Source organism: Callionymus lyra, chromosome 2, assembly GCF_982586985.1.
Source record: "Callionymus lyra chromosome 2, fCalLyr1.hap1.1, whole genome shotgun sequence".
In the NCBI taxonomy this organism is placed as follows: domain Eukaryota; kingdom Metazoa; phylum Chordata; class Actinopteri; order Syngnathiformes; family Callionymidae; genus Callionymus; species Callionymus lyra.
Window position 1 is genome coordinate 37,447,555 of NC_141819.1, and position 27,547 is coordinate 37,475,101.

Below are 27,547 nucleotides of genomic sequence, written 5' to 3' on the forward strand. Positions count from 1 at the left end.
CTCCTGTTTTATATATTAAACTAAATCAGCATCAGTATTACCTGTAACAGTGTGATTTTATTCACTTGAACAAAATGCAATATTGTTTCCTAATTCAATTGTGATGATGCTTAAAGCATGACTTACATAACATGTGTTATCCAACCTCAACCCACTGACCCCGGATCAGCACTGCAAAGGGCCACCGTGACCTGGGATCCTGCCCAGAAAAGTGTCATCCTAAAGGAAGGGGTGATGGAGGCCACCGGGGGAGCTCATGGCTACTTTAATGACACCCTGCTCCTCTCTGGTTGGGGCGTCCTGGAGATCAGTGCTGGTTACGGGGGCACCCAAGAAGACGAGACCACGTTCTTCTTGGCTGGACACCTTGAGGGGTACCTCACTGCTAGGTGTGTTGAGAACCCTTTACACACAGTTTAAAACATAATCTTATCATGTATTATTATTGTTAAGGTAAGGTAAGGTAAGGTAAGGTAAAACTTTATTGATTCGGGAAATTGTTTTTTTCCAATAGCCAATACATACAGCAATTTATTATAAAAATAACAAATAAATCAAAATAAAATAAGAAGAACAAGAACTTGAAGAGAAAGAACAAGATGACACAATCTAAGTCTAAAGATAAAGATAAAGAACATAGATCAAAGAAAAACAACAAAGACAAAGATACAAAGACTAACATAGAACAGAACATCCAGATACTTTCATTCCACTCCTGCCCACAAACTCAGAATTGTACAATTTATTATTATGGTATTCTAATCATATAGTGTTTTTTTGTTTTTTCATATTTAATATAACATGTATTTATGTTCAATTCTTGTTTTGTTTTGCTGCTGTATCAACCCACATTTTCCCACTGAGGGACAAATAAGGAAAATCTTACAAAGAAGATATACAGGGATTAGTTGTTCTAATGCCACACAGACAATAAGAGCTTACCCAGAATCAGAGCCCATGTTGTTTAAGATGTATTTCGGTGGATTGTGAGAGCCATCGATCTACACAGTGACTCATAGTAGAGATGTTTCTTCCCAATGGAATAAAAATTAAAGTAATATAACTTGTATTTTTTCCAATTTCTTTTTATATTCACTTAAATAGTTTTGACAGGTTAAAAATAGGAACATAGAGGACTATAGTAATATTTAGAGACTGGTAAAGAATAATTGAAATAAAAGAAAATGTTATTGTTAGCTTTAGGGTAATTTCAAATAAGACTGTCCACAAGTGTACATGTCATTTACATGTGTCCATAGTGGTGACAGGTAATACCACTTTTAATGTATAGACATATTCGTAAACAATGGGATTCATCACTGGAATTAATGTAATGATTTTCATTGCAGGCAGATGTTCATCCATTATGCCAACATGTTTCCTCAGATGATTAAGGATGAAAAGGTTTTGAATCCACTGAAAATATTCTTAAGGTTTGTCAACCTTATTCATTAAAGTCATGGGGACAATGTAAAACAGTATATACATTGATATTCTTCTCGGCTGTCTCAATGATCCGCAGCAAACAGAACCATTGGGCCCGGCAGCAAGTAAAACTGAGGAGAGACAGGGATCCTCTCTGGAAGCATCTGGGAATGATCCTGGCCCAGTTGGACGGTCTCCACGCCGGAGCTGCTCAGTGGGCCAAAAGTAAACACAGGGAGGTGCGTGGATCCAAAAGTGGTGAAAGGCTATTTCTCTCAATAATCGCTGACACTCACTTAACCTTCCTGCCAAGCCTCTATCTGCGTTTGCCGTTCAGTTTCTGAATGGCGTCGGTGACCTGCTGGACCTGGTCCCGGCTCTGACACCTCGGGCCAACTCCACAAACAGGGCTTTCAGGATGCCAGGAATGGGCCACTGCACAGCTCTCATAAAGGTTAGCTCGGAGGTGCTGAACTATGGAAGGAGTTCATCAAGATACCTCAGGGTTCATTTATTCTGTTGGAGTGAATAAAAAGGACAACATTAAGTAAGAAAACAAAGCAGGTTTAAGGCTATTGCAAGATTCAAAAACACAAGTTATATTATTCAAAAAATGTGGGTCAGAATTCAGTTAGAATATTGCCTTATAATGATAAATTACTTAAATTACTTGTTTTACTAGACAAAAGACATTCAGTTTACTGGCCTATGGAATTTGCTGTGTCTATTTACTCTTAAACAAGGTCTAATCTTTGTCTTAAAGATTTTTTTAAGCATTTTTTCTTACCACGTCTGGCGGAATTTAGCGCTCAAGAATTTAGAAATAACCACATGAGGGCGCTAAAGCGTTAAGAACGATTAATAGTAAGTAAAGTATATGAAGGTACATTTGTTTCTTTATAATTACACTTTTAAAAGTTGCTAAAAAATGCGAGAAAAAAACATTTAATTAATAAATAATTGCTTTTTCGATTGAAGTAATATTTTTTCGTGTCTGGGCAATTTTATAAGTAAGACATTTGTCTTAGTTATTCAATGCAAAAACGTTTCTTCAATCAAAAACACATTTTAAATCGTTGTTTTTTAATATTTGTATTAATTCAGTAAAAACCGTAGTTTTTTCGTTTTCTGAAGCAACAATTCTTTGAATGAATTTATGTGGGTCATTGAATAATAAAACACAATTCAAATCTATCTCAATACATTTCAGCGAAAAAGGGAAAATGTTGTTTAAGCTAAAGAGAAAAATTAAATTAATAAATAAAACATGTGATGCTAATGAAGAGAAGGAGAATTTTAAATGTATGTGTGTCATTTAAATTAAAATACTAACATTATTACACAAGTAATGAAATTATTTTATCATGACACATTTTGTGTATTTGTGAAAATATTTTATATTAATATCCAAAACGCGAGTGTCTTGTGTGTGTGTGTTTCACAGGTCCTGCCAGGCTTCGAGAATCTGCTGCTGGGTCACTCTAGCTGGTACAACTATGCAGCCACTATGAGGATCTACAAGCACTGGGACTTCAGTTTGACTGACGCTCAGGTCGCGACAGGGAAGATGTCCTTCAGCAGCTACCCTGGTATCCCCCCCCCACACACACACACAAACACATCCAAAATTTCACCTAAAAGATACAATCATTTTGGGTGAAAAAGGTCCTGAAAGGTTGACAGCAAAGCACCAGAGAGGTCAACTCTGTGTCCTTAATCCACGTGAGGTTGTCGTCAGCTAGGGAAATACAAACACAGAGCTGCAGGACTTAACTCAATCCTCCACAAACAATCTCTACCTACAGTAATTCTTGTGCAAAGCCCTGCAGCTTAAATATCTAGTGTGTGTGTGTGTGTGTGTGTGTGTGTGAAGTCATCTTCTTCACTGATGACTCAAGAGGAGGTCGAATAATTATGAAGAAGATTTACAGAACAAATCGCCTTACGGCTCCGTCGTTATCCAAGTGCTTTCACGGTTCTATTTTTAGAGCGTGAAGGATGTGTCTAGAACCAAATGAAGAGATAAGTTTGTCCTGTGACCTCTGGCGTCTTTAAAACACACTTTCTCTGCTTACATTTAGTTTAGTTTAGGTTTGTTTTCAACAAAAAATGAAATGAAATAATATAATGTTCTATAAGGTTCTCACTGCATTTCAAAACCCCTGACGTCCACCAGGCTTCCTGATGTCCCTGGATGACTTCTACCTGCTGGGCAGCAGACTTCTCATGACACAGACGTCCAATAGCGTCTTCAACACGTCCCTGTTCTCCCGGCTGAGCCCGCACAGCCTGCTGGCCTGGCAGAGGGTCCGACTGGCCAACGCTCTGGCTCGCAGTGGAAACCACTGGGCCCAGATATTCTCCAAATACAACTCAGGTGCCAAACACGTTCTACCCCATTAGGTCCGAGACATTTTCCACAGGGCAGGAAAAAAAGATGAGTCAGAGACGAACCATTAACCTGACAAATGAGGTCCCGAGACTGTCGTCTAGTTTGTCCTGCGTTGAAGGACACTGTGTTCATTTCCTTATTGATCCGGAGGCCGAAGAGCAAATGAGCTTATTTGCTGTTGTTTGGCTTGATTCAGGTCATTGTAGCCAAAGGCAAAAAAACAATTACAAAAGTTATTTTACTCTCTGGACCATCGTTCTGCGGTGTCTTGGTCCATGGCACTTGCAGCTGAATACCACACATTGATATTTAAAAATATATATATGCACATAAATAAATTATATTATATATTAGGGCCGTGAACAATTACATTTTTAATCGCGATTAATCAAATGATTTGCCTGATTTATTTACCTGATTATTAAGTAGTGAAGAGTCCATTTATTTCTTTTAATTCCAATGTTCTTCTGCCATATAATCTCAAATGCCTTAACATTAGTTCTGCTAAAACACCAGCACTTGTCAGTAACATTTATTTAGTTTAAATTTCAAGTTTCACTATAACAACAATATAAAAAAAAAAATCAAAATGAAAGCCTAATGACATTGCCAGGAGAATAATATTAATATATACTGTTCTTTATATAATACAAATAAAATTCTAAGCCACGTTCAAACATGCAATTTCTGAGACACACACATAGTGACCTGCTGGTGTATTTGTAATACAGATATCACTCATATTCATCACTCTAAAAGGAGGCCATGGGGCGGACCCATGATCCATTGGGGAGACTGTATTCATCCTTAATTTCATCATCAGTCAGAGTCAAAAAGTAAAAGTCAAGGTTCAGTTTACAAATTCTGACCGAGTTCAGACGTTAGATGTTTGATTTAATTTAATATCATTCTAGTAAGTCTCAAGAGCTTTAATTAAAAGTAAAATTACACACTACTACCAACAACAACAACTACAACAGTGACGAAGTGAGGAGGTAATACTAGAGCCTGTCGAACCACATCTTTGTGAGCACATTATCCACGCTCCACGCCTCCACACCCTGATGTGTAACACTGTCTGATATCAAACTTCTCACGGCTGTTCATCACGTGTGACACCATACCAGGAACCTACAACAGCCAGTACATGGTGGTGGACCTGAGCAGGGTTTCTCTGGGACACAGCATCATGGCTGGAGCTCTGACTGTTGTCGAGCAGATCCCTGGAAAGGTGACGTACTCGGACCAGAGCAGAGTGTTACGCAGAGGTAAGAGTCACTCTTTACTCAAGGCATCACTCATATAGAGTTTGCTTTTCTTACATCCTTATTAGTTTATGGGTTTGTTTTTATACGATGGTCGACTGATATAATCATCTTGACACGTCAAGAGTCAGATAGGACTCAAGAGAGGAAGGACACTTGGAAACATGGAATCGAGAAAGAAAAGAATTGAAGGGAAAATGAAATTAAGAAACAAATAAACAAGTAAGGAAACTAGGGAAAACTAGGAAACTTGAAAAAATAAGACATGAAACAAGGATGAATGAATCAAGGATTGCAAAAACTAGGAAACGAGAAAGGAAACATGGAAAAGAGACATGAGATAGAAAATAGGTAAAGGGGAAAAAAGTAAGGAAACAGGAAAAAGGGAGGAAACAGGAAAGAAAATAAGGAAACAAGATAGAAAACAAGGAAAAGAGATAGAAAAAAAGTAAAGGAAAATGGGAACCAGGAAATACACAAGGAAATTTAAAAAAGGAAACAGGGAAAGGGAAACTAGAAAACAAGGAAAAGAGATAGAAAACAAGTAAAGGAAAATGGGAAATAAGAAATGAAACAAGGAAAGGATGAGTGAAACAAGGATTGCTAAAATAAAACTAGGAAACGGGAAAGGAAACATGGAAACGAGATTGGAAAAAAGATACAAGATAGAAAACAGGGAAAGGGAAAAAAAGTAGGAAACGTGGAAGAAAATAAGGAAACGAGATAGGAAACAAAGGAAAAGGGAAATATAAATTAGGCAAGGAAATTAAGAAATTAAGAAAAAAGGGAAACTAGGAAACAAGAAAACAAGATAGGAAACAATGAAAGGAAAGTGGGAGCTAGGAAATACGCAAGGAAATAAAAAATATGAGGAAACAGGGAGAGGGAAACTAGAAAACAAAGAAACGAGATAGGAAACAAGGAAAGGAAAATGGGAGCTAGGAAATACGCAAGGAAATAAAGAAATTAAGGAAAAAGAGAAAGGAAAACTAGTAAACAAGGAAGGGAGATTGGAAACAAGGATAAAAGATAGGCAAGAAGGAAGGTGATACATAAACTAGTAAGCGAGGAAACGGGGAAGGGAACATCACTACAATCCCTCACAGAACATTCTAAAAGTTTTTCCTCGCTGCTGTCACACTGTCATTCACTCATTGTTGATTCACTGACATCTGTTTTTCTTTTCTCCAATAAAGTCTTACTTGAAGTGCAAGGTGTCTTGAGATAACTTTAAATAAAATTGAATTTAATCAAATTCTTCTTTAGGATACTGGCCATCCTATAATATCCCGTTTCATGACGACATCTACACCCAGAGTGGGTTCGGGGTGATGTGGAAGAGGCACGGCGAAGACTTCAGTTACGACTTGTGTCCCAGAGCCAAGATCCTGCGCCGAGACCAGTCGAGAGTGCACGACCTGGCCTCCCTCAAACACGTCATGAGATACAACAGTGAGTGACTCTCACCCGGGGGGTGATATAGATGGACCCGGCATAACGACCAGACTCCATGTTGCAGACTACAAGAGGGATCCATACTCCAAAGGTCATCCCTGCAAATCCATCTGCTGCCGCAATGACTTGAAGCTGAGGAATCCACGGCCAGGAGGCTGCTACGATACGAAGGTACATTTTAAAGGGTCATTTAAAAAGAGGGTCCATGACTCATAAATGTGTGTCGCACTTACAATTGTAATTACACATTCAATCTCTGAACACATTCATAAAAGATGGAATTCATCACCGGACTTAATGAGAGTTCTAATGTAATTACAGAGACCACAGTTTTCCTGACCATCCCTCATTTCTGATTCATGGCATAGGTCACCGACTACCAGATGGCCGTCCAGCTGGCCTCAGAGGCCATCAATGGCCCCACAACACAGGGGGGGCTGCGTCCGTTCACGTGGCGATCCTTCAACCTCACCAGCCATCAGGGTCTCCCACGCATGTACAACTTCACCTTCGTCGCCATGAAGCCGACACTGGTCCGACCGGGGGAGTCCAGGCGTTTGAACTGATCCCTGCCGGGGAAGAATATTGTGAGGATCAGGACATTTGGAATGATTTTAGTTATGCTTTTTTAAATATAGAGGATTTGTAAATTAATTATTTGTACATATCCAAACAAATTGTATTTATGTCTCACACAAGTTAATCATTTCAATTATAAGACCAACATATATATTTTTGTGGTTATTTTATGTTGATTAGTAAACTTTATTTTACATGAGTGCTCATATTTATAATTCTAAATTAAATGTATTTAAAATAAAAAGTTGCCCAATAAAATAACTTAATAACTAAACTTTTGTTTATTTAGATTTTTTTCTAGCTTAATTAAACTGCGTCATTTGTAGTCGATATCTTTTTTTTTTATTACTATAAATATTAAATATAAAACGTTATTTTTCCTTAAGGACTTTTGAATAAAATGAATGGAACGTATATTATTTAAATACAATAATATGTCATCATATTACGCCATAATCACGTCATAATATTATGTTTGATTAAGGCAACAATAGGTAATTACATTTCCTCAGGGGCCACATTAGCTTGATGGATCTACTGACTCCTTCAAGAAACATCTTAAGACGTTTTTATTTGTTCAGGCTTTTCCTTGATTTTCTGGAACTCCTGTTGTGTTATCAGTTTTATCTTGATCTTTAAAGTATGTACTTTATTGAATATTGTTTTGATTGTTTAAGCGCTTTGTGACCCTGGTCTAGAAAAGCGCTTTACAAATAAAAATGACTTACTTACTTACTTACATGATATATTGTGACTGTTGTCACAAGGGCCGGTATGCCAAAGGAGAGGAGTAAAGAGTAAAAACATGATGGGCCTTTTGTAAAAAGGAAATTTTGAATATGTGATCTCTATTTTTAAGAGGACAAAAATATTCACAAGTAGAGAAGAAAAGAAGGACAGAAGTCCTAAACAATAACTCTACTAAAGTGTTATTTAGAGCTAATATGCAATAAATAATATTGTAAATACAATTTTAATTCAGAAACACTTTCTACATGTTTTTCTCTGACCTTATTATGGCCGGATAAATACAGTCAAAGGTTCTCATGTCTGGATTTGTTTGTGTTGCCTGATATATTTGAATAAAGAGAGAGCGCAACGGTTGCATGCTTGTATTGTGAAAAGACTTGACCGGATATCCGGGAATCGACGACGCGCGCGGCTGCCGAGCTCCAGTGCGGCTCGTGAAGGGGGCGGAGCTTGTGCAGATAGAGAAGCGAGGCGCAGACGGCGCTGCTGTAAGTCCGTCTCCTGCTCGCCTTCTAGCGGCTCTTTCAAAATGGCAACGACGGCGGAGGAGCTCTGGGAACCCGCCCACGTTCCGCCGCTGTCGACGCAGAGAGGACAGCACAACAACAACAACAATAATAACAACAACAACAAGGACACGGAGGCGGGAGAGACCGCGACGACCACCGCCACCGGCGCCTCCGAGCCCGGCGGCGGAACCACGTCGCATAGCATCGGTAACGGCTCTGTCATCAACCCCGCGGGGGGTACGAACGGGAAGTGGGTTCGGCTGAACGTCGGCGGTACCGTGTTCCTCACGACCCGGCAGACGCTGCTGAAGGAGCAAACTTCGTTCCTGTACCGCCTGTGCCAGCAGCAGGACCTGCACTCGGACACGGTGAGTCTCAGGGTTCCGAGCGTTATTGACTGTCATCCACTGTGATCATGAATACATTACATTTTTTAACAACATTTAGAAAACGATTTTTAATTCACAAACATTCCTCCATAACGTGCAGTATTACATTTAATATATTTGACTATTTAAATGATTATTATTATTATTTAAATGCATTTATCTCCTGGTGACTGTAATGTACAACAAGATGGATACAGATGGTCTGACAGAAACGTTTGTAACAAAAATGAAATATTCATATCGAGTCTAGAGGCTTTTATCTGGGGGTGGTTTTGCAAAGGTTACGAGGTTAAAGGTTAAGAGAAGCTCAGGGGAGTATAACGTGTAACGCATAACTTTACATAACGAGCAATGGTGTAAATACTCGTCACCAAAAATAAACATGCAGTTTGTTTATTTATGGAATCCATGTTCAAGTATTAATATTATAGGTTTGATCACAGGTAAGACTGAGAACCCGAACAATGTATTCTTTACTCTGAGTGGACTCTGTATCTCTGCCTCACAAAACACATTCCTGTATGTTTGTTTTGGACAAAGGTGAAATGAAGGCTAGTTTGGGTTTGTTCTGATGCAAGTGGCTCAGCTTTAACATTCCTGTGGATCTAATAATCTAAACAAACTTGGTGTGAAATAGAGTTGAGATGGTTCGTGTTAAGATTCAAAGTGAATAGTTGCAAAAGAAAGATGATATTTTACTTCTTTAGCGACCGGACGTTAGGAAGTTTATATTCGATTGATGTTCACTTTTTAACAACAAATATGATGGGGGCTGCTGTCATATTTATATAACAATATCTACCTTGATCACAAAATTGAACTGGTCTATCCTTGCGTAATTGTTAGGGGTGTGTATTGGCAAGAATCTGACGATACATGTCACGATACACGGTATATATTGCAATAAAGCATACGAAACAAAAAAGCAGTTAGAGGCATAACATCAGCTCACTGAATTAAAACAAAAGGATCTATATGACAAACAAATAAATATAAGGGAAATCAAGTTGCATGTCAATTGTATCGGTACCGTTTTGTGAAAAAATATATCACAATATTTAAGTGTTCCAACCCGAATGAGCTTTGAATATGAATGTAAGTTGTTGCATTATAAGGAGTAACTCTGGAGCGTCACCGCGGGCTTGTGTGGGTATCAGCATCATTGCGTGGTGTAGAGTCAGATGGATGAACACGTGCCGGCTCTTCTGCAGGGAGCTGCACAGCCAGCAGCACTACAGCTGGCATCTTACGGAGGCAAGAGAGAAGAGCAGGGCCTGCATTGTGTCTCCCAGTCACATGTAGAATGAAGGCACGCTAATGGGCTGCCTGGTGATAAATGATGCAGGTTTTTTATCCTGCTGCCTTTTGATTCGAGGCTTGTACGTGTGTGACGGAGCGGGATGAGGGGTTTGGTCCCCATGTTAGCCCAGAGCTCCCTGCTGACACTCTGACGCTGGTTTTGAAAGACCTAATGTTACTGCAGGATGACCAGCTGTGGGCTAAATTACTGTAGAACTCGTGATACAAGTGGGCATGTTTTGGCAGTGTGGTTACCAGTGAATGCACCATAATTGTACCCTTAATTTACTCTTTAATCACATTAAGCACACAAAGGACACATTAAATTGGCTCATACTAATTACATAGTATTATTGATATGCTTAAATATCTTTTGATACTAAATAGCACTGTATCGATTTTATTTTTTTTATGTTTTTCACTTCCTAATATTTATTTTTATCATAGTTCTTTTATGGTTTATATTTTAATTAGGTGTTTATAAATTAAACAATTTTGATTTCTTTATTTACAATTACCATGAAAATGGTCTTTGTTTATTTCTGTCGCAGTTAAAGCTAGAGGGCAGAAGTCTTTACCTTATCCGCAGCTACAGGTAGGATCAGAACCCGGCGATGACCGAGGACGAGAGGATACAGTGAACTCCAACAGCTTTTAAAGCTGATGTTTGGACATATTTTGGTTTTAAAACAAATGAAAGCAAGTTACAGCTTTGTGAAGAGTCATGTGGTCGGATATATCTTTGTTCCTACAGTATAATTCATGACAGACAAATCATTATTAAATATTATCCAATGTTAAGCTTTAGAAATTATCTTTCGTTCATACTCAAGGTAAGGGAAAATATAAGCGCACAGTTCAATACATGTTAGAAGAGACAGATCAAAGACGTGCTGCACAAAAAATACAAGAGTTAAGAGAGTCATTTTGTTCTTTTTAATATTGACGATGGAGTAATCCAATGTGTTTTTACTGCCGTTATTATATTAATAATAGCAGTCATCCCAGTAATAGTGATTCTATTATTATTGGAAGTTATGACATGTGGTGTGCTAATTCCTCGTATAACGAATGGTTTCTTTACAAGAGTGAACTTGATAGCGCACTAGTTTTTCTCTGTGTACACCTAGAAGAACAAAAGCAATGTAGCTAAACACAATCACATTAGCACTGACTAATCAAATTCCTGCAATAATATAATTTGGGGGGGCCGTGAGTAGAGCTGCCTACATAAAGTGACACCAACTCGATAGAATAGAGCAGCAGAAGGATAGTTGAGACCCTGCAGGTAATGGTCTCATGAGATAAGAATACAAATAATGGAAAAAAATGTGGGTCATGGTGGCTCCTGTCTAGCACCATCTTGTAATACATCTTCTTCCCCATAAGCACACATTTATTTAAGATTATATTTACAAGTGATGCTGAATCATTGCAATTTAAGATACATAAATGACAAATTAAATCACATACTGAATGCACATAAGCGTATCTTTATTTCTATTTATGTTTCTGAACTGATTTAGTCCACACACGAGTCTCCACCTCTGCCCTGTTGCTGATCTTATATGGTTATGAAAAATGTTATATTTAGTTAAATATCATTCTAGAAATGATATGAGGTTTAATAAAATGGATGGAAGAGCGTCTAAGAACAATTGCATTCTAGCTTTACTCTAAACTAAAACTAGACCACCTACAGTGTTTGTAGGATCCAGAATGCACAAAACCATGCTGTTCTACAAACCATTTTGTCTTGAGTCAGTCAAAGGAAGTCGATGAAATAATTGTTTTTTTTTCTTTTCGTTTGACAGCCTCAGACAGTAAGCTATTGATGTTAGGACAGATAAGCTGTATGCTATTTTGTCCCCTTGCTTGATGGAGTTCCTGGTATAGATTCATTCCTTTGAATGTTCCAGTGATTCGTTGGACAATGATACTGTCACTCATCACCAGTACTCGAATGAACTCATTTGTATTCCTTACACACTCATTTCATGGTGTCATGTGAGTGTGGAGAATCAGATGTTGCGATCACAAGCCTTAAAAATAGACATGGAGGTCAATATTATGGATGTCAGTGCTGTATCACATACGTAGGTGAAGAATGTAAAAAAAGTCGACTGAATACGTTGATTGAAATGTTTATTTATTTTAACCTAAAACAACTGGTGATGAAAGTAGATTCAATGGATCTTGTTTGACGCATCAGTGTACAGGAGTTGGATGTTGCCTATAAAGCCCCTCTCTTTGATTTTATGTTCTTCTTTCACTCACAAAGCATTTTGTTTTGATTAGACCTTCGACATTTTACAAAGATCTCCCGCCATCACTCAAAGAAAAGAAGATGATCAAACAAAGAACAAATAATACTACTTGAAAAGACAACAAAAACAACATGGTCATTGCAATTGCACATTTATTGCATTGTCAAGAAATGATTATGAAGGATATGTCCAAATTTAACTATTGTATTATTGTTTATTTTTTTTACATTATTCCATTGAGCAATATTGTTTATAGAACTTGTCCGTAAGAGTAAAAAGTCAACAAGCCTTGATAAAACTATTTCAAATGAAGACTTGTTGTTACTATGATGTAAATTCAAAAGTCCAAATTTTGCATTTGCTTGGCGAGACTCAAATGATGTTTCTATTGTGGTTTGTTGCTTGACTGATGCAAAAACAAAACTGATCACGAACAACACACCTGGCTTGTGTTCACTTTGAATCAATCCTGCAGAGTTTGCTACGTGTCTCCCCTCAGTCTTCGTGCTGTCTCACCCCCCACACACCCACACAGACACCGTCTGACTCTAGATGTCCGATTTAATAAGATTACTGGCACATCCCCTGCCCCCGCTCAGATCCAAACCTGGCTTGTAATACCTCCCAGACGCTGGTCCACAGCCTCTGGCCAATTACCCAGTAAGAAGCTTTGACACATGAGATGATTCTCGAGGAATAACCCCTTCAACTTTAATCACCTGATTGCATTAGTGTGGATTATAGTCAATGATTTTAAGTCTGTGAAACGTTAACTAGATCGTACAGGTTTGTCATCTTGTCGATCCTATCTGATATTCAGCCCTTGGTTTCCTTCAACAAATAAGCTGCAATCCACCACAGGCCAGGACTCGCTGTAATGATATCGTTGCTCAGAAATGTTTTATAAGAAAAGCTGAGGGCAAAAGTGTTTGTGATTTAGAAAAGACATGTCGATACATCTCATCTGAGCCCAAACTGTTTTGGGCAAGTCCTTGTTTAGTCACGATCGAGATTTAATTTTCCCCTCAAGCCTTGAATACTATCCAAAATCGGGACTGAATCATATCATCCCTGCTGTTATAATCCTCAAATTAATCTTTTGAATTTCCCTTTCAGATATTTTTCTGGAATTAATTATTCAATTAATTATAAAACCTTATTTAAAAAAGGCATAATGCTGGGTGGGTTGTAGCTACAGTCTGCTATCTATGTGTCTTCGTATTCTTCTGCGTGATCTGGGGTGGTGTCGCTGGGGCAGCAGACTCGGCAGGGAGGTCCAGAATTTCCTCTCCCTACCTACATCAGCAAGCTCCTCCCAGCTCTACCCCAAGGTGTTCCCATGCCAGTTTAGAGACATAAATCTCTCCACCATGTCCTGGGTCCCCCTGCCGCCTCCCACCGGTTTTACATACCCTGAACGCTTCATCATTGAGTTGCCAGGAAACATCCTGATCGTCGCCCAAACCATCTTAACTAACGTCCCAAGGCGACACAGCAGGGCTCTACTCCAAGCCTCTCCCGGATGAAAATGCTTCTCACCCCATCTCTAAGAGCCAATCTCCAAAGAGCTTTTTTCTGTCACTACTCAAGACCATGGTTAAGGGAAAAGAAAGAAGATTAACAAGTATACAGAAAAATGAGCTTTTTGGCTTATCTCTCATTGCACTAGCACAGGTGGGTTCAGCCTGTCGATCTCACGCTCCCTTCTACATTCACTTTTGAACTAGACCCAAAGATACTTGAACACCACGACTTGGGGCAGGATCTAATTCCCATGCCAGAGAAGGCTCCCCACCCTATTCCTGGTTTCCAAAAGAATTTTAAAACCTTGAAATCGGCCACAGGAATATTTGAAGAGGTCTTTGGAATTGTTGCTCAATTGTTACAAAAAAAGCGGCCTACCACAGCGTTAATGTTGGGGAAAGGGTTTGAGTGACCTTATATGCCATTAGCTGATGCTTTGATCCAAGGCCACTTACAGTGAGAAAGACGTATACTGTCAAAAGTATGTACTGTTATACATGTACACGTTGTTTCAATCCTTTGTAACACACAGCACCACAGAAGTCTGTGTACAAAGCAAATAACACAAAACAAACCCCAAAGCTGTGTGTCCAAAGGACCTGGAAAGATGTGGACCTTTAAAGAGAAATTGGAGATGCAGAAAATAATTTTAAATCACTTTGCTTGTCTGCTTTAAGACGTCGGAACTGCTGGAGTCGAGGACATCTATTAATAGTTTTGAATAAGCAAAAGACGTCAAACGCTTAACGTTGTTTTATGTCTCCGATGATGTAATAACAAACCTGGATTTGAAAAGGCCTCCTATGAATGCTCTGAATGCAATGTCAAGACACCACAAGTCATGTTATATTGTATGTTCTCATGCTCTATTCTATTTCCAAGTACATTATTACCTTGATATTCCTGATATATTTAGGTTTAAAGAACAACTAACTTGTAGATTTGAGTGTCTCTTAAGTAGATATTGGACCTCTATTGTATCACCAGTATGTCTCTGTTTGTACTGTTTTCATTGAAATTTTGACGTAAAGAAAATGAGCTTAAGTCCCGCCAACTGAACACACTTGGTATTTCTGGAGATTCAATTTTGTTTACCCAAACCATGCCCACTCTGCTGTGATTGGTCAATCATCAGTGTGTTGCCGCATCATCTATCCTGGAACTCTTCAGCTTCAAAGGACTCATTGTATAAAAAAAGTGGGGCGTGATTATAGCTTGTTGGAGAATGAGAGGTTACGAGAATCCATTTCGATGTTATAACGGTCTTCAATCCAAGATTTCAGTCGATGGAGAAATGTATAAAGTAAACCTTGGTTCTTTTATTGCACCGACCTGTATTGAAATATATCTTTCAGTGACGAGATTTGGAAAACTGGATTTTTCTGAAAAAATACTGAGTGACAAAGGCAGTGAACATTACATACATACAGAATACTGTTGAATAATTTAAATAAATTGGTGCTTGTAAAAGTCTAAGGCCTGAACATGGGTTATTTTGTGTCACAGACTAAAATCTTTTGTTGTATGTTCTATGTTACATTCTTCATCTGGCTTTGCCAAGTTTCCATAAGCACAAGTAAATCATCAAGACTTGATGAAGCTGCCGATGACTGTAACTGTTAACTTGATTGTCTCATGCAGGAGAAATACTTGGTTGACAGATGTTTAGTGGTTACACCCACAGAGGAATAAATATATATATATAATATGATTTTCTCTGACCTTTCTAAATGTCATTAAAACCCGACACCGAGAACCAGTGAGTGATGAAAAGATACAAAGACCAGCAGGCTTTAACCGGCGAGAGACGTGTGAGGGTCCTACACGGTTCAGAATTAATGATTCCTTTGGGTCAGAAAGCACGTTCTCAAGCTGCGTTGAGCGAGTTTCAATCAAATTAAAGTCTCTGCGTGTGGCCGCATAGAAGCTCTGACATTGACACATCCAAGAAGCTTTCCCTGAGCGTTGCTATGCCGACGCTGTCAAGACACGTCATGAGGCCAGTCGTCCACTGCAGCCCCCTCGAGGTTCAGAATGTGCGTCAATGTCACGTAGTGGTTTGCCAACATATCGATGCGACTAGGGCTGCACCATATTGGAAATGAATGCAATATTCGATATCGGTGTAAATGTCTTGTCTAAAGGTATCCTTTTCCATTATTCTGCGAAGAAAATGACTCCAGAATTTGGAACTCCAGAAGAATTCCAAATGCATTTATTTGCATTGTATAAATGAAAATGTTGAGCATTCAGGTTTTGTGCCTGCAGAAAATTGTATTTATTTTTAACCTAAAGTCCAAAAGCAAACTTGCATTGTATGTGTTGAATAAAAAAATTAAAAATGTAAAGATAAATAGTCAAGGCCTTCACTGAGCACAAATGATTTCAAACAACAAAGAACAGGTACAAACCTTAACTTACAGAAAACTACTTTCAGTTTATAACCAGGAAAACCAATATGCTGATATTAGTGCTTTGGCGTGTGCCGTACACATTTAAAGTCACGCATGATTGGTCGCAGCGCACATTTAAAATTTATACAATAAATAATTAGGGCTGTGTATTGGCAAGAATCTGGCGATGCGTATCACGATACATGTGTGACGATACGATATATTGCAATTCTGTAGTAACAATGATATACGGTTTAGCAATATATTGCGATACCATGCTAACGGCATTATATTCTTTTCTTTTAAAGATACAACACTATTTCTGGCTTTGACAGCAAATAAATTAGTAAATAGTTTCTCTAATCAAGTGCGAACTCAAAGTATTAACCAACTAAACTTACATTAACATTAAAATTAATTTAATTCTTTGACTTTAAACTTTGTTTTAAATTAAGTCCAAATATCAGCTATCCTTTCCTTTTCACTCATTGCTGCCAGTTTATTTGAAATAATTTGATCTGTGATCAACAAGATTAAAAGGCAAGTTAGTAAAGCGTTTAACGGTGTTATGACTAAACTTAACTTGTTAAATGTATTTTTGAACCGCAAAGTTAACTGCTTTGTTTTGTTTAGTTTGTTTTTTTAAATATCGACACAGTACTATTGAATATGGATACAGTATCGTGAATAAAAATATTGCGATATATCGATATTTAATAACACTATTGAAATGCATGTAGAGGCCTCATAATCACTTCTTGCATTTATAAACCTTTCCTAGAGTAATATTGAGGTTTGCGCTTGTGTTTTGCTTTAAGATCAAGATTTTACATGTGTCAGTGAAAGTGTCATGAGACTGACTGATTGTTGGGGTTGAAGGAAGTGTGGAGTATACATGAGAGATTAGGTCATTTATGATCATTATTGTTATGTTTGTTTTTTTAATGCACACAATGAGTTATCTAGAAAGAAATCTGAACACATTTCTAGAACGGCTTGGATCTCAAATTTGTCAGAACCACAACACAAGATGCAAATATTGAAGATGTGTTGTATAGTTTTTTTTTGTTGTGAATTTCTTTATAAATGATCCTCTCACATGTGCTACAGGGGTCCTACAGGACTCTTCTTGGGCTTTAGAAACAGATTTTTTTTGTTTTTGGCCTTATTCGCCTGCCATGACCAAAGAGGCCGAAAATGGTACACAAGTATAAGCGCTGTGTAGTTCATATCTTTAGCCAGTTCCAGCCTTTTAAAATGTCAAGTCCTCGTTCTGGGCTTCTTTTAGCCCTAAGCAACTCCTGCATAATTTTTCTAAATCTGTTGCCACCAGCTAAAAACTGACACTAGCATACTTTTAAGTCCATTCAAATATGTAACGGGGACAATGACATTTTAAAAACTATAATGCAATTTTTCATTTAAAATGTTTGTCGCTGTTTTGTATCTTATAAAAATCTCAGCTACGTCTGGGTACCTCAGCTAGTTACTAATAAGCACTGAAACATGCGTCAGTTATTAGATAAACGATTAGTGTTAGTAGACGGTGGAGAGTTTCAGGTTTAATCCAAGCTCTGGATATGATTGTGTTGTGAGCAAGACGCATAAAGAGCAACTATTTATTGATTTAAGTGTGTCTTAAATAGATGTTGGACCTATATTGTACTCATCAGTGTGTGTTTGTTCAAAACTCTCTTTTCATTTAAAAAATATTACATTAGAAAATGTGTTTAATAATAATAATAATAATAATAATAATAATCTCTATTTAAATAGCGCCTTTAATCTCCGCCCACTGAAAACACTTCTACTCCTGTAGATGACTCTTGTTTACTTCTACTTCCACCAGTGTGTTATTGTGTGTGAGAAAACACTATGTAAGTAAGATTTACCAAATTGTAGAAGTTAAAACAAGTGCAATAAAAATTCAACATAAGAATATTAAAAATTGGAAATAAAAAGAGAAAGTTAATAAATTAAAATAAAAAGGATAAGTATTGTTTTGGTTGTTTAAGCGCTTTGTGACCCTGGTCTAGAAAAGCGCTCTATGAATATAAATGAGTTACTTGCTTACTTACACATAAAGTACATACAACCTTATGTAATAAATGAGAAGCATAACAGAAGGAAACAATGACGTGTTGCTGTGCCGTCTAACATACTATATTTCCAAGAACCTTAAATTCTCAATCTGCTACTGTCTAAGTTCACCCAAGTATGGAGGTCACATCAGCAGCTGATGTTCCTCACAGCTTCTTTGAAATATCCCAACAATTTATCCCTTTTTCTTGCTACATAATTGAGATTTTTGCTCCGGGGCTTTACGTTTTGTCTGCATTTAGCTAAAATGCTTCTTTTGTGCATTTGAATAAGATTCTCCACTGGAAGCTGTCGTCACGAGGAGTGTGTCTTTGTGTGTCTTTGTGTGTGTGCTGAGGAACAGTGTGACATAAGAAGTGTCTTCTTTCTTCTCCAGGCGACTTGAACAGCGGCTTCACGTTATTTTAATTATTTCTTTTAACATGTCACCACTAACAGCCCCCCTGTAATGTCGGCAGCAAGCATCTGTTGATGTGGCAGCAGCTCCTGGGGCAGAATGTGAAATTGTTTACGTGACGTCACGGTCTAAAGGAAACCGCCGAGTCAGCTTTAACATTGTGATGACGATTGGGTCGAGAAGCAGCGTTAAAAACAACACGTGATGGTTTTGTGTGGCAGGACGAGACGGGAGCCTACGTGATCGACAGAGACCCCACGTACTTTGGACCCATCCTCAACTACCTGCGACATGGAAAACTGGTCTACAACAAGGAGCTGGCTGAAGAAGGTAGCTTTCATTTTGTTCTCTCACTGAGTCATAAACAATCGGTGAGGTGATGAAGTAACAAGGTGTATTGATATGTATCACAGTACAGGGTGACCATACAATACATTGTTACGTTGTGATACTGTAGGAACAAGTATATATTTGTAGTATTCAAGTGAAAGGGGGTGTAAGTGTGGAGACCCCCATGAAAATAAAAACATCCTCCAATTTTGATTAAATCTTAAACAAGCTTCTAGAATTTAGCTACTTTTGTAAATTGTACGAATACAAATCTGTCCAATATTGATTTGAATTAAACCATATATGGAATATATAATGTCGTCTTGCATATATATATTTTTTCTGTAATTTAAATCCACCTGGTCTTCTCTAACCCTCTCTTGTTTGGTTATTTGCTTTACAGTCCCTTAGTAAAACAAACCTACATACCTCTCCTACTACGGCAACATCGTGTATTTCAGCTTGTCTTTACATATACTATGAGATTTTGTCGTGGGTGTAAAGTTCCACTCCCTTGAATACTCTTGGAAGTAGTGCAGCACAGGAAGCATCAGTGGGTGTTTAGTTGCTGTGAGTCACCCACTGGCAGTCATGAAAAGTTGCTAAACTTTGAGCTATATTTATGTTGGTCTTTGATAGATCGGGGATTAAGAAGCATTTACTTGAACATAATAATGATCGATACTTTGTTGTCAGATCAATATTCTTAATCGATTCATCCTCTCTTGTACCAGGTGTCCTGGAGGAGGCCGAGTTCTACAACATCACACCCCTCATCAAACTCATCAAGGAGAGGATCGTCGAGAGGGACTCCAAGGCCACACAGGTAACTAGGTCAACACACAAACACACACACACACACACTCACACTCACACCATTAATGTAAGTGAAAGTGTGATACTGGAAGAAATTTTTATTGGCAGGAATCTGGTGATACGATATGTATCACTATACAGGGGCAACAATACATTATATTGTGATACTGTAGTAAAGATTGTATTTGTAGTATTGTTGAGTACTTCACTCTGGTGTTGTAGAATTTACAGACCACATGACTCTGGAGGAAGTCGTAACTGCTTTCATTTGTTTTGAAAACCAAAATATGTCGGAAAATCAGCTTTAAAAGCTGCTGGGGCCGAATGAATCCTCTCGTCCTCAGTCATCACCGGGATATTGCTTTTTCATTGATCCTTTAGCTGCGGAGGACGCTATGACTGCTGCCATCTAGCAGCCAAAAGTTTAATTGCAACGCAAAACCAACTATGTGAATATTGTTTTTGCTACGTGGATTGTATATCAAATCAAATTATTTTATTTTACATACCCTTAATATAAACCATTTAAGAACTATGAAAGACATTTAATTTTTTTTAAATTCAAATGTCATTTGATATTGATATTGTTAAATTAAATTGCAACATTTAAGTGTATGGATATTTCTACACCCGTAGTTTCCATGGTGATTTGTTTCATCTCAACATAGGTAGGTAGCAGATATTCACACATTCCCTTGGAATCGCTCGTTGAAGCAACACAGCGATCGGAAAATAATTTGTAAAGTAGGCAAAGGCTCCACAAAGTGATATGAAGAAGTTTGGAGCAAAAAGACATTCGAGGGGAACAAGATTTCCTCAAATACTGTCTAAAGAACTTGATTTGTGTGTTTGAAAAGACTCTCTCTGGCTCCTTCTGTTGTCCATCATCTTCTCAACACCAACATCTCCCACACACTCCTCCCCATGTGTGCTGTAAAGATCCCAAATTAGCCGATCCTCCTCCACATCAAAGCTCTTATCAGAAGCTTTACATAATCCTCCCGAAATAATATCAAACGTCCACTCCTTCTCCTTCTCTTGTCCCCGACATGGAAGGTGTGACGCTTGTCGTTTGTGTCTCTCCAGCAGGTCCCCCCGAAACATGTGTACCGGGTGTTGCAGTGCCAGGAGGAGGAACTGACCCAGATGGTCTCCACCATGTCGGACGGCTGGAAGTTTGAGCAGGTCAGCGTTCGCACCTGCAGAAAGCCCCGCACCGGACTGCTCTGGACTGTGGGTTGGACTCACGCTGCTGCTGTGACCCTTCTTGACCCCTTTGACCTTGAGCTCAGCCCCGCCCCCCCTTCTCCTCCATGCACCCCCAAAACTTAAACTTGCACAAGACCTCTTGAGTTTAAATCACCTTTGATTTATTTACTGCTTATGAATTTTAGATACACCTAATTTCACCGTTTGTAAAAATTATATTTAAAAGATTGTTGAATATTTTTATATTTTTATATCTTTATATCTTTGTGTCTTTATATTTTTATATCTTTATATCTTTATATCTTTGTGTCTTTCTATTGCACCTTTTATGTTACAAACCCAATCCCCTCCCTCTTTTATGAAGACACCTAGACGATCAACGCTGATCTAGAAAGTTAGATTTTTTTCTTTCGTGATTGTGTTTTGAAGCAGTAATTAATGAAATCTATTAAGAACAATTGAATAACCTGCTCAATATTTAATTGAATTATAATCTACTAAACATTGAGCTAAAAAAAAAGAATAATCTTCTGTTCAGAATATGGGCAATGACCAAAAAGAAAATGTGAATATTATTAATGAGAAAATTGTTTTGGACTGAAGTAACAATTAAAACATGCGTCTTTGATGCATTATGAGATGTTGTGACATTTAAAAAAATAAATGGTTACAATAAATTTTAAAAAACATATAAAACGATTTTAAGAAGAAAATTAAAGTTATAAAACTGTAATAAAAAGTATTTAAAAAAAGTATTTACAAAGATTATAGTACATTTGTAATAAGAAAGACAATATTTAAGAAAAAAATAATAAAAGTCAATGTAAAAAAATTATCTAAGATAATTATAATAACACTGAAAAATGTCAATATTAATTACAAAGAACCTTAAACACGTTGTTAAATAATTACTTTTAATATTAGAATAAGAAAAAACATGAATCAAGAGCAGCTTGATAGAAACTCATCAGATCAATACACTGGATATTTCTGTAGCTGCAGCAGATCTGATCAATACTTTCTAATTCTCCTAAAATCCACTTGGACTTTCATGCTGGTAGCGTAGCCTGGTGTTGCTCAGCTTTGCTTCGAGGCGGCTCACGACCCCACCTAACCCTCAAAACTTCAGGTAGAGTCCAGCACTCCGTGTTCCTCTTCCCAGCATGCACCAGCGACCCCCACCCCCCCTCCTCCTGTGGCTTGAGTTTCTCCGCCTCCTGAGTCTGGTCTGTCTCTGACCCGGTCTCTCCTCCTGGTCTGCTCCGGACTCTCCTGCAGATGGTGAACATCGGCTCGTCCTACAGCTACGGCACAGAAGACCAGGCCGAGTTCCTGTGTGTCGTCTCCAAGGAGCTGCACACGCCCGGGTCTGGACTTGGTACTGAACAAAGCCACAAAACCAAGGTGAGCCGGGACCCCCCCCCCACACACACACACCCCCACACCCCTCTTCTGTTACTGAACACACACCTCAGACACAATAACACTTGAATTCAAATTAATTTGAATACGGAGTGTTGAGGAGGGTCTGAGGTTTCTAGTCAAACTTCACATTGAAGCGACAGGATTTATCATATCCTGGGTTTAAAGATGAAGTGGTGCAGGTTACACAACCACACACACAACCTCAAAGACAAACACGTAAATAACAACACAAATACACACGCATACGTACAACTACTAACAGACAAAATTCACCCAAAAAACATGAATATTGACAAACTTGCATACGTACAGTAAATACAAATCACACATACATATAGACAAACACACTTGTATACACAAACTCATACACATATATACAAATTGACATGTATTGATACAAACACATGCACACATACAGACAAACACACGTACACATAGAAACACAAACCAAGACACACATGCATAAACACACATACACTCAGACAAACAGATACAGACAGACGCATAGAAACACAAACATGCATATATACATAAACACATACAGACACACATGCACATGGATACAAAAAGACACGTACATAAATGTATATACACAAATGCATACAGACATACACGCATGTATACACAAACACAGAGACACGCATAGAAACTCACACTCATGTACACACATACATAGAGACAGACACACATACAAACACACACTGACAGGCACACACACTCAGACACACACTTGTGTCTCCACTGGTCACACGAGCTTTGATCCGACACTCTCCACTGAACCTCCAAATGTCAGTCATCTTCAAATGTCATCGACAACATCATCAGCGACATCTTCTGTCTCTCCTCCTCTCGCTGTCACCTCCTCCATCTCTCCATCTCTCCTCCGTCTACACACAGACCTTCAACTAACCGTCAGAACCTCATCCCTTCATAGTTTTCTCATTTCTTGTTTTTCTTTTATCATTCTTTTGTTCCCCTCCCCCTTCTTCCCTCCTCCCTGCTCCCTGAAGGCGGCGGAGGCGCCGGAGGAGGCGGCATCCAAGGAGGAGGAGGGAGGGAGCGACACCACACCGAATGAGAGGCTTAGAGAATGAGGGAGTCATGTTTCTTTGTTCCAAAAAGAGGGTGAGGAGCTGCTGCTGCTAGCTTCAGCTGCTAGATTCCAGTGTGTGTGTGTTTGAGTGTGTGTGAGTGTGAGTGTGAGTGTGTGTGTGAGTGTGTGCGACGTCACACGGGTTCAAAGAGCTCCGTGTCGCAGCGTTGATGCTCACCAGTGCCCAGGAGTGTAAATGACGTTAAGTTTCATGCAAGTTTATTCATTTACAAAACACGACTTTAAAAGCAATCGGAAGAAAACTATCAACTGAACCAGTAGATTTATAATAACACTTGAAGTGCTTAATGACGTGCAGTGAGGTTCATGAATGACGTCAATTATAAGAAGTGGAAAAAAGCATTTTATTTAATTATTCATACAACAACATGCAACTCATAATGGCTCATAATAGCTAATATAAAACCATCATCATTCTCTTATGATGACACTTAAACAAAGGAATACATTTGTATAAACAACATTTATTCAATGTCAATATTGTTGATCTAATGAGGCTCCAAACATGCACCAACAACAACACTGACAAACGGTGGAAACAAAACTCATTGTCACATTAATGTCTAAATAAATTGTTTCTTGTATCTTCCAATCGCTGATAAAGTTGTGTTTTAGAATGAATGCAATTTTGCAAAACAATCGCCAAACACTAGAAAAGTGTACTTTATATTAAAATATCTTCAGTTTGTCAATACTGTAATGAAATCTGCAGTCATCAGCTGTCTCTGCCTTGTTGCTGACGGTGACAGTTAAGTCATAATTTGTTTTTGTTTTTTTTACCTTTTAAGTAGTATATTAGCGCTAGCATGCTATCAGTGAAGTCAAAAGTTGATTTTTTTAACCTTTTAATTACATTTTCAAGTGTGTGCCTTGTACTCCAGACACAAAAGTTCAGTTGAAAACCTGCTGCATCATGTGACGGCAACACAATAGACAATCGGTGTGTAGATGTGTAGCGTTGTGTGTGTGTGGTGCCGACACATGGATCCTCCTCCTGCGAGCTCTGATCATCCAACCCTGCGACATGGAACCTCCTCGACCTCGGTGGTGACGCACAATGTCCCCCTAGTCTGTGTTCACACACTCTTACCCGGACGCACACACACGTGCAACATTTGTTCTCCTCCATGTCACTCTCACACACACACTCCACTCATGTCATCAGCATCTCATTCATCGTCGTCAGCATCACGCTCCGGCTGAAGAATCCCACGCCACTCATGGGTTGTTCTCCTGCAGCTGTTCCAGATCCACGGCTCCAGGATGTAGAAGAACTTTCCATCTTTCCACGACGAGCTCCTCGTTTACATCACAGGACGTCCGAGCAGCAATATCCTCTGTCTTAGTAGATCATCACGAGGGCTGATCGCAGCGTCTACTCACGACCAAAGAACCCCTTTATTGCTGACTCACTCTCATCCAACATTTCTGCACACACTGCTGCATCATGGGTAGCAAAGGAAGTATGTCAGTCTTTTGGAGGTTTAGACCAACACATGTGCAGCAACCAACAAAACTACAATGAACCAGATGAATTATGGGTTGGCCATGATAGAGAAGCTACTGTCGTCAAATAGTTGAAAAGGGGGCTGCCCGTCTAATCCATATGTTACGGTACATAATAGCAACGTTGTTTTTTCACAAAAATGAACCAACATTAGAACCACTATTATTTGGTTGTTGCTCAACTACACACTGTGTTGAATGTACCAATGATATTTAAGGGTAAAAATGTATATATATATATATATATATATATATATATATATACATATATACTGTATATATATGAATGGAACTATAGAGTCATCGGAATATTTAATTATTTAATTTAACATTTCAAATGTTGAAACTTTCAATTAAATCTTTTATTGAAATGTTTTTTTAAGTGTTCAATTATTCTTTCGTTTAATTAAATCATGAATATCTATATTGAAAGGTTGAATGTATTATTATTTTTTTATTATATCATTTTGTTCAAATATTTTTCTTTTTTACATATTTTGATATTACAATAATAAAATAAAATCCCTTTTTTAATTGTAGTCTTTTCTATTCAATAAATACTAAATAAAAAAAACTACAGATATAATCCAATATAATCCAATAAATATTGGATTTAGAAAATGTATCTGAATTATTGTTATAACAATGTCAAATACAACTTTTTTTTATTCATTTAATAAATAATGGAAAATGTTTTTAAATTGATTATTTAAAAAAAACCAAACATGTTCAACCTTAACCATATACAAATAATTTATTTCAATTATTCCAAAGAAGAATTCAGTTAAAAAAACATTTCACTAGAATCTGATTTGAAATTTGAACTTGAAACATCTGAAATGTTAATCTTATTCTGATGCACTAAAAAACATAGAATAGACAAACGGCTACATTGACCTTGAGTAGTGCTGCCTGGATGACCTTCATAGAGGTCATTTGAGGGCATTTGAACACACTTCCTGGTTGACATCCAATGAGACTGCTGATTACCATGTGCTGGAGCGTTGCTACCGTAATGACTGTAGTAGACTCGGTCCTAACACGTGTCAAAGGTTCAGTCCTGCATGAAGATATTCTGCTCTTTGAGTTCAGCAACTTTCTGAGACAATCATTTCACTTTCTATCAACGTGTGAACTTAGTACAAACTGTTGATGCAAACGGCCACGTTCTGCCCCGTCAGCTTCTTTTCAGGATCCGTCCTCCTGCATCATTCAGTGCCTTTTCTTTCTTACAAACGGTACGACTCCCTCAGTTTGATTTTAAATCAAGTGGAAGATTCTCTTCTTCTTCCACCATATTTGACTGTGGAGGCAGAAGTCTGATCGTACCGAGGCATGTTCGGGTCAATTGTTTCGTAATTTTGCCTTTTTTTTATTATTTTGTATATTTTGCTGTAATTTATTCTATAGGTCTTCTTTAGGTGTTTTTGTTTTTTAAGAGCTGGGGTTTTTCCTTCTTTTTTTTTACAGCGGTGACGAACAGATATAATCACAGTAGTTTGTTGTTGTCATACTTATAGAATCACCTGCATGTTCCTCGAGGCATGTTTCAGTCAAAGAACACTTCTGTTCCCGGGGGAGCGGTTTCAGTGCGACACAGGTTCACTCAAAAATCAACCTTGTTCCATCATAACATCTTTGATGGGGGGTGTGTATGATAGTAGCTTTGTTTCTTTATTATTCAATCCAAAGATGGTTTTAATTAAATAATGAAGTTGCTTATATTAAAAAAAAAATGTTGGTTCAATTAAAAAAAACATAAAATTAAACTTTAAATTTAAATCAAATAAACTTTAAAACCTACACTTCAATAAAAAACAACTTCAAACATACATTTATTAATCATTAAGAAAAAAAAACTTGGATTAAAAAACATTTTAATAGAAAAAAAATTTGTTTAACCTTTTTTTCTTTTAAAGGTTGATCCTTTTATTTTTCATTTAAATAATGTATGTTACATTGATTAAAGCAACGTTTGAAAAAAAGGGAATATTTACCCAAAGATTAATTTCAGATTCGTTCTTTTTTACTAAAAGATGCCACCCAGAAAGCCTCAAAATGTTTTTATGTTATTACAAAAAACTCAGTCCACTCATGGTTTACCAGCGTCTAAAACACTAACCTTCACGTAGACCTTGAATGCCTCGACTTAATGGATACACATTTACATACAGATACATCTCTTTGAGGAACTCAAACATGAAGCCGACACTAAACATCCGCTCGTTAAGTGACTTTAATTGGGAAACGTGAAAGTAACTGTTCCTGGAATTTGTTTTGGTTCAGACGATCCGTTAGTGACGACAATGTTTTCATTTATATCCTTGTGAAGGAAAATCACATTTGTCAACAAATAAAAAACAATCTTTCCTTTGTATTATGTTTATTGTGTTCTTTGTTCTT

At 37.9% G+C, this 27,547-nt stretch overlaps 2 protein-coding genes across 6 annotated transcripts; both read left to right on the plus strand.

Annotated features, from left to right (window-relative positions):
* The first annotated feature begins 117 nt into the window (after positions 1 to 117).
* plbd1b (phospholipase B domain containing 1b) lies at positions 118 to 8,215 on the plus strand. Its single transcript, XM_087783021.1, has 10 exons — positions 118 to 389; positions 1,350 to 1,433; positions 1,523 to 1,664; positions 1,739 to 1,879; positions 2,870 to 3,014; positions 3,602 to 3,802; positions 4,945 to 5,085; positions 6,349 to 6,534; positions 6,602 to 6,708; positions 6,906 to 8,215. Exons 1-10 carry the CDS (start codon positions 118 to 120, stop codon positions 7,101 to 7,103), a joined length of 1,617 nt encoding a protein of 538 aa, XP_087639147.1. The 3' UTR covers positions 7,104 to 8,215.
* Positions 8,216 to 8,325: 110 nt separating this feature from the next.
* On the plus strand, positions 8,326 to 27,519 carry kctd17 (potassium channel tetramerization domain containing 17). Of its 5 annotated transcripts, none has more exons than XM_087784985.1 (7): positions 8,326 to 8,743; positions 18,966 to 19,074; positions 19,809 to 19,900; positions 20,980 to 21,123; positions 22,378 to 22,503; positions 23,535 to 23,649; positions 24,878 to 27,519. In XM_087784985.1, the coding sequence occupies exons 1-6, from the start codon at positions 8,396 to 8,398 to the stop codon at positions 23,616 to 23,618; spliced, it is 903 nt and encodes a 300-aa protein (XP_087641111.1). In that variant the 5' UTR covers positions 8,326 to 8,395; the 3' UTR covers positions 23,619 to 23,649; positions 24,878 to 27,519. The 5 variants fall into 5 exon arrangements, with proteins under 5 accessions (XP_087641111.1, XP_087641113.1, XP_087641114.1 ...); XM_087784987.1 differs by having other exon boundaries at positions 20,980 to 21,075; XM_087784984.1 differs by having other exon boundaries at positions 8,328 to 8,743; positions 20,977 to 21,123.
* The last annotated feature ends 28 nt before the right edge of the window (positions 27,520 to 27,547 follow it).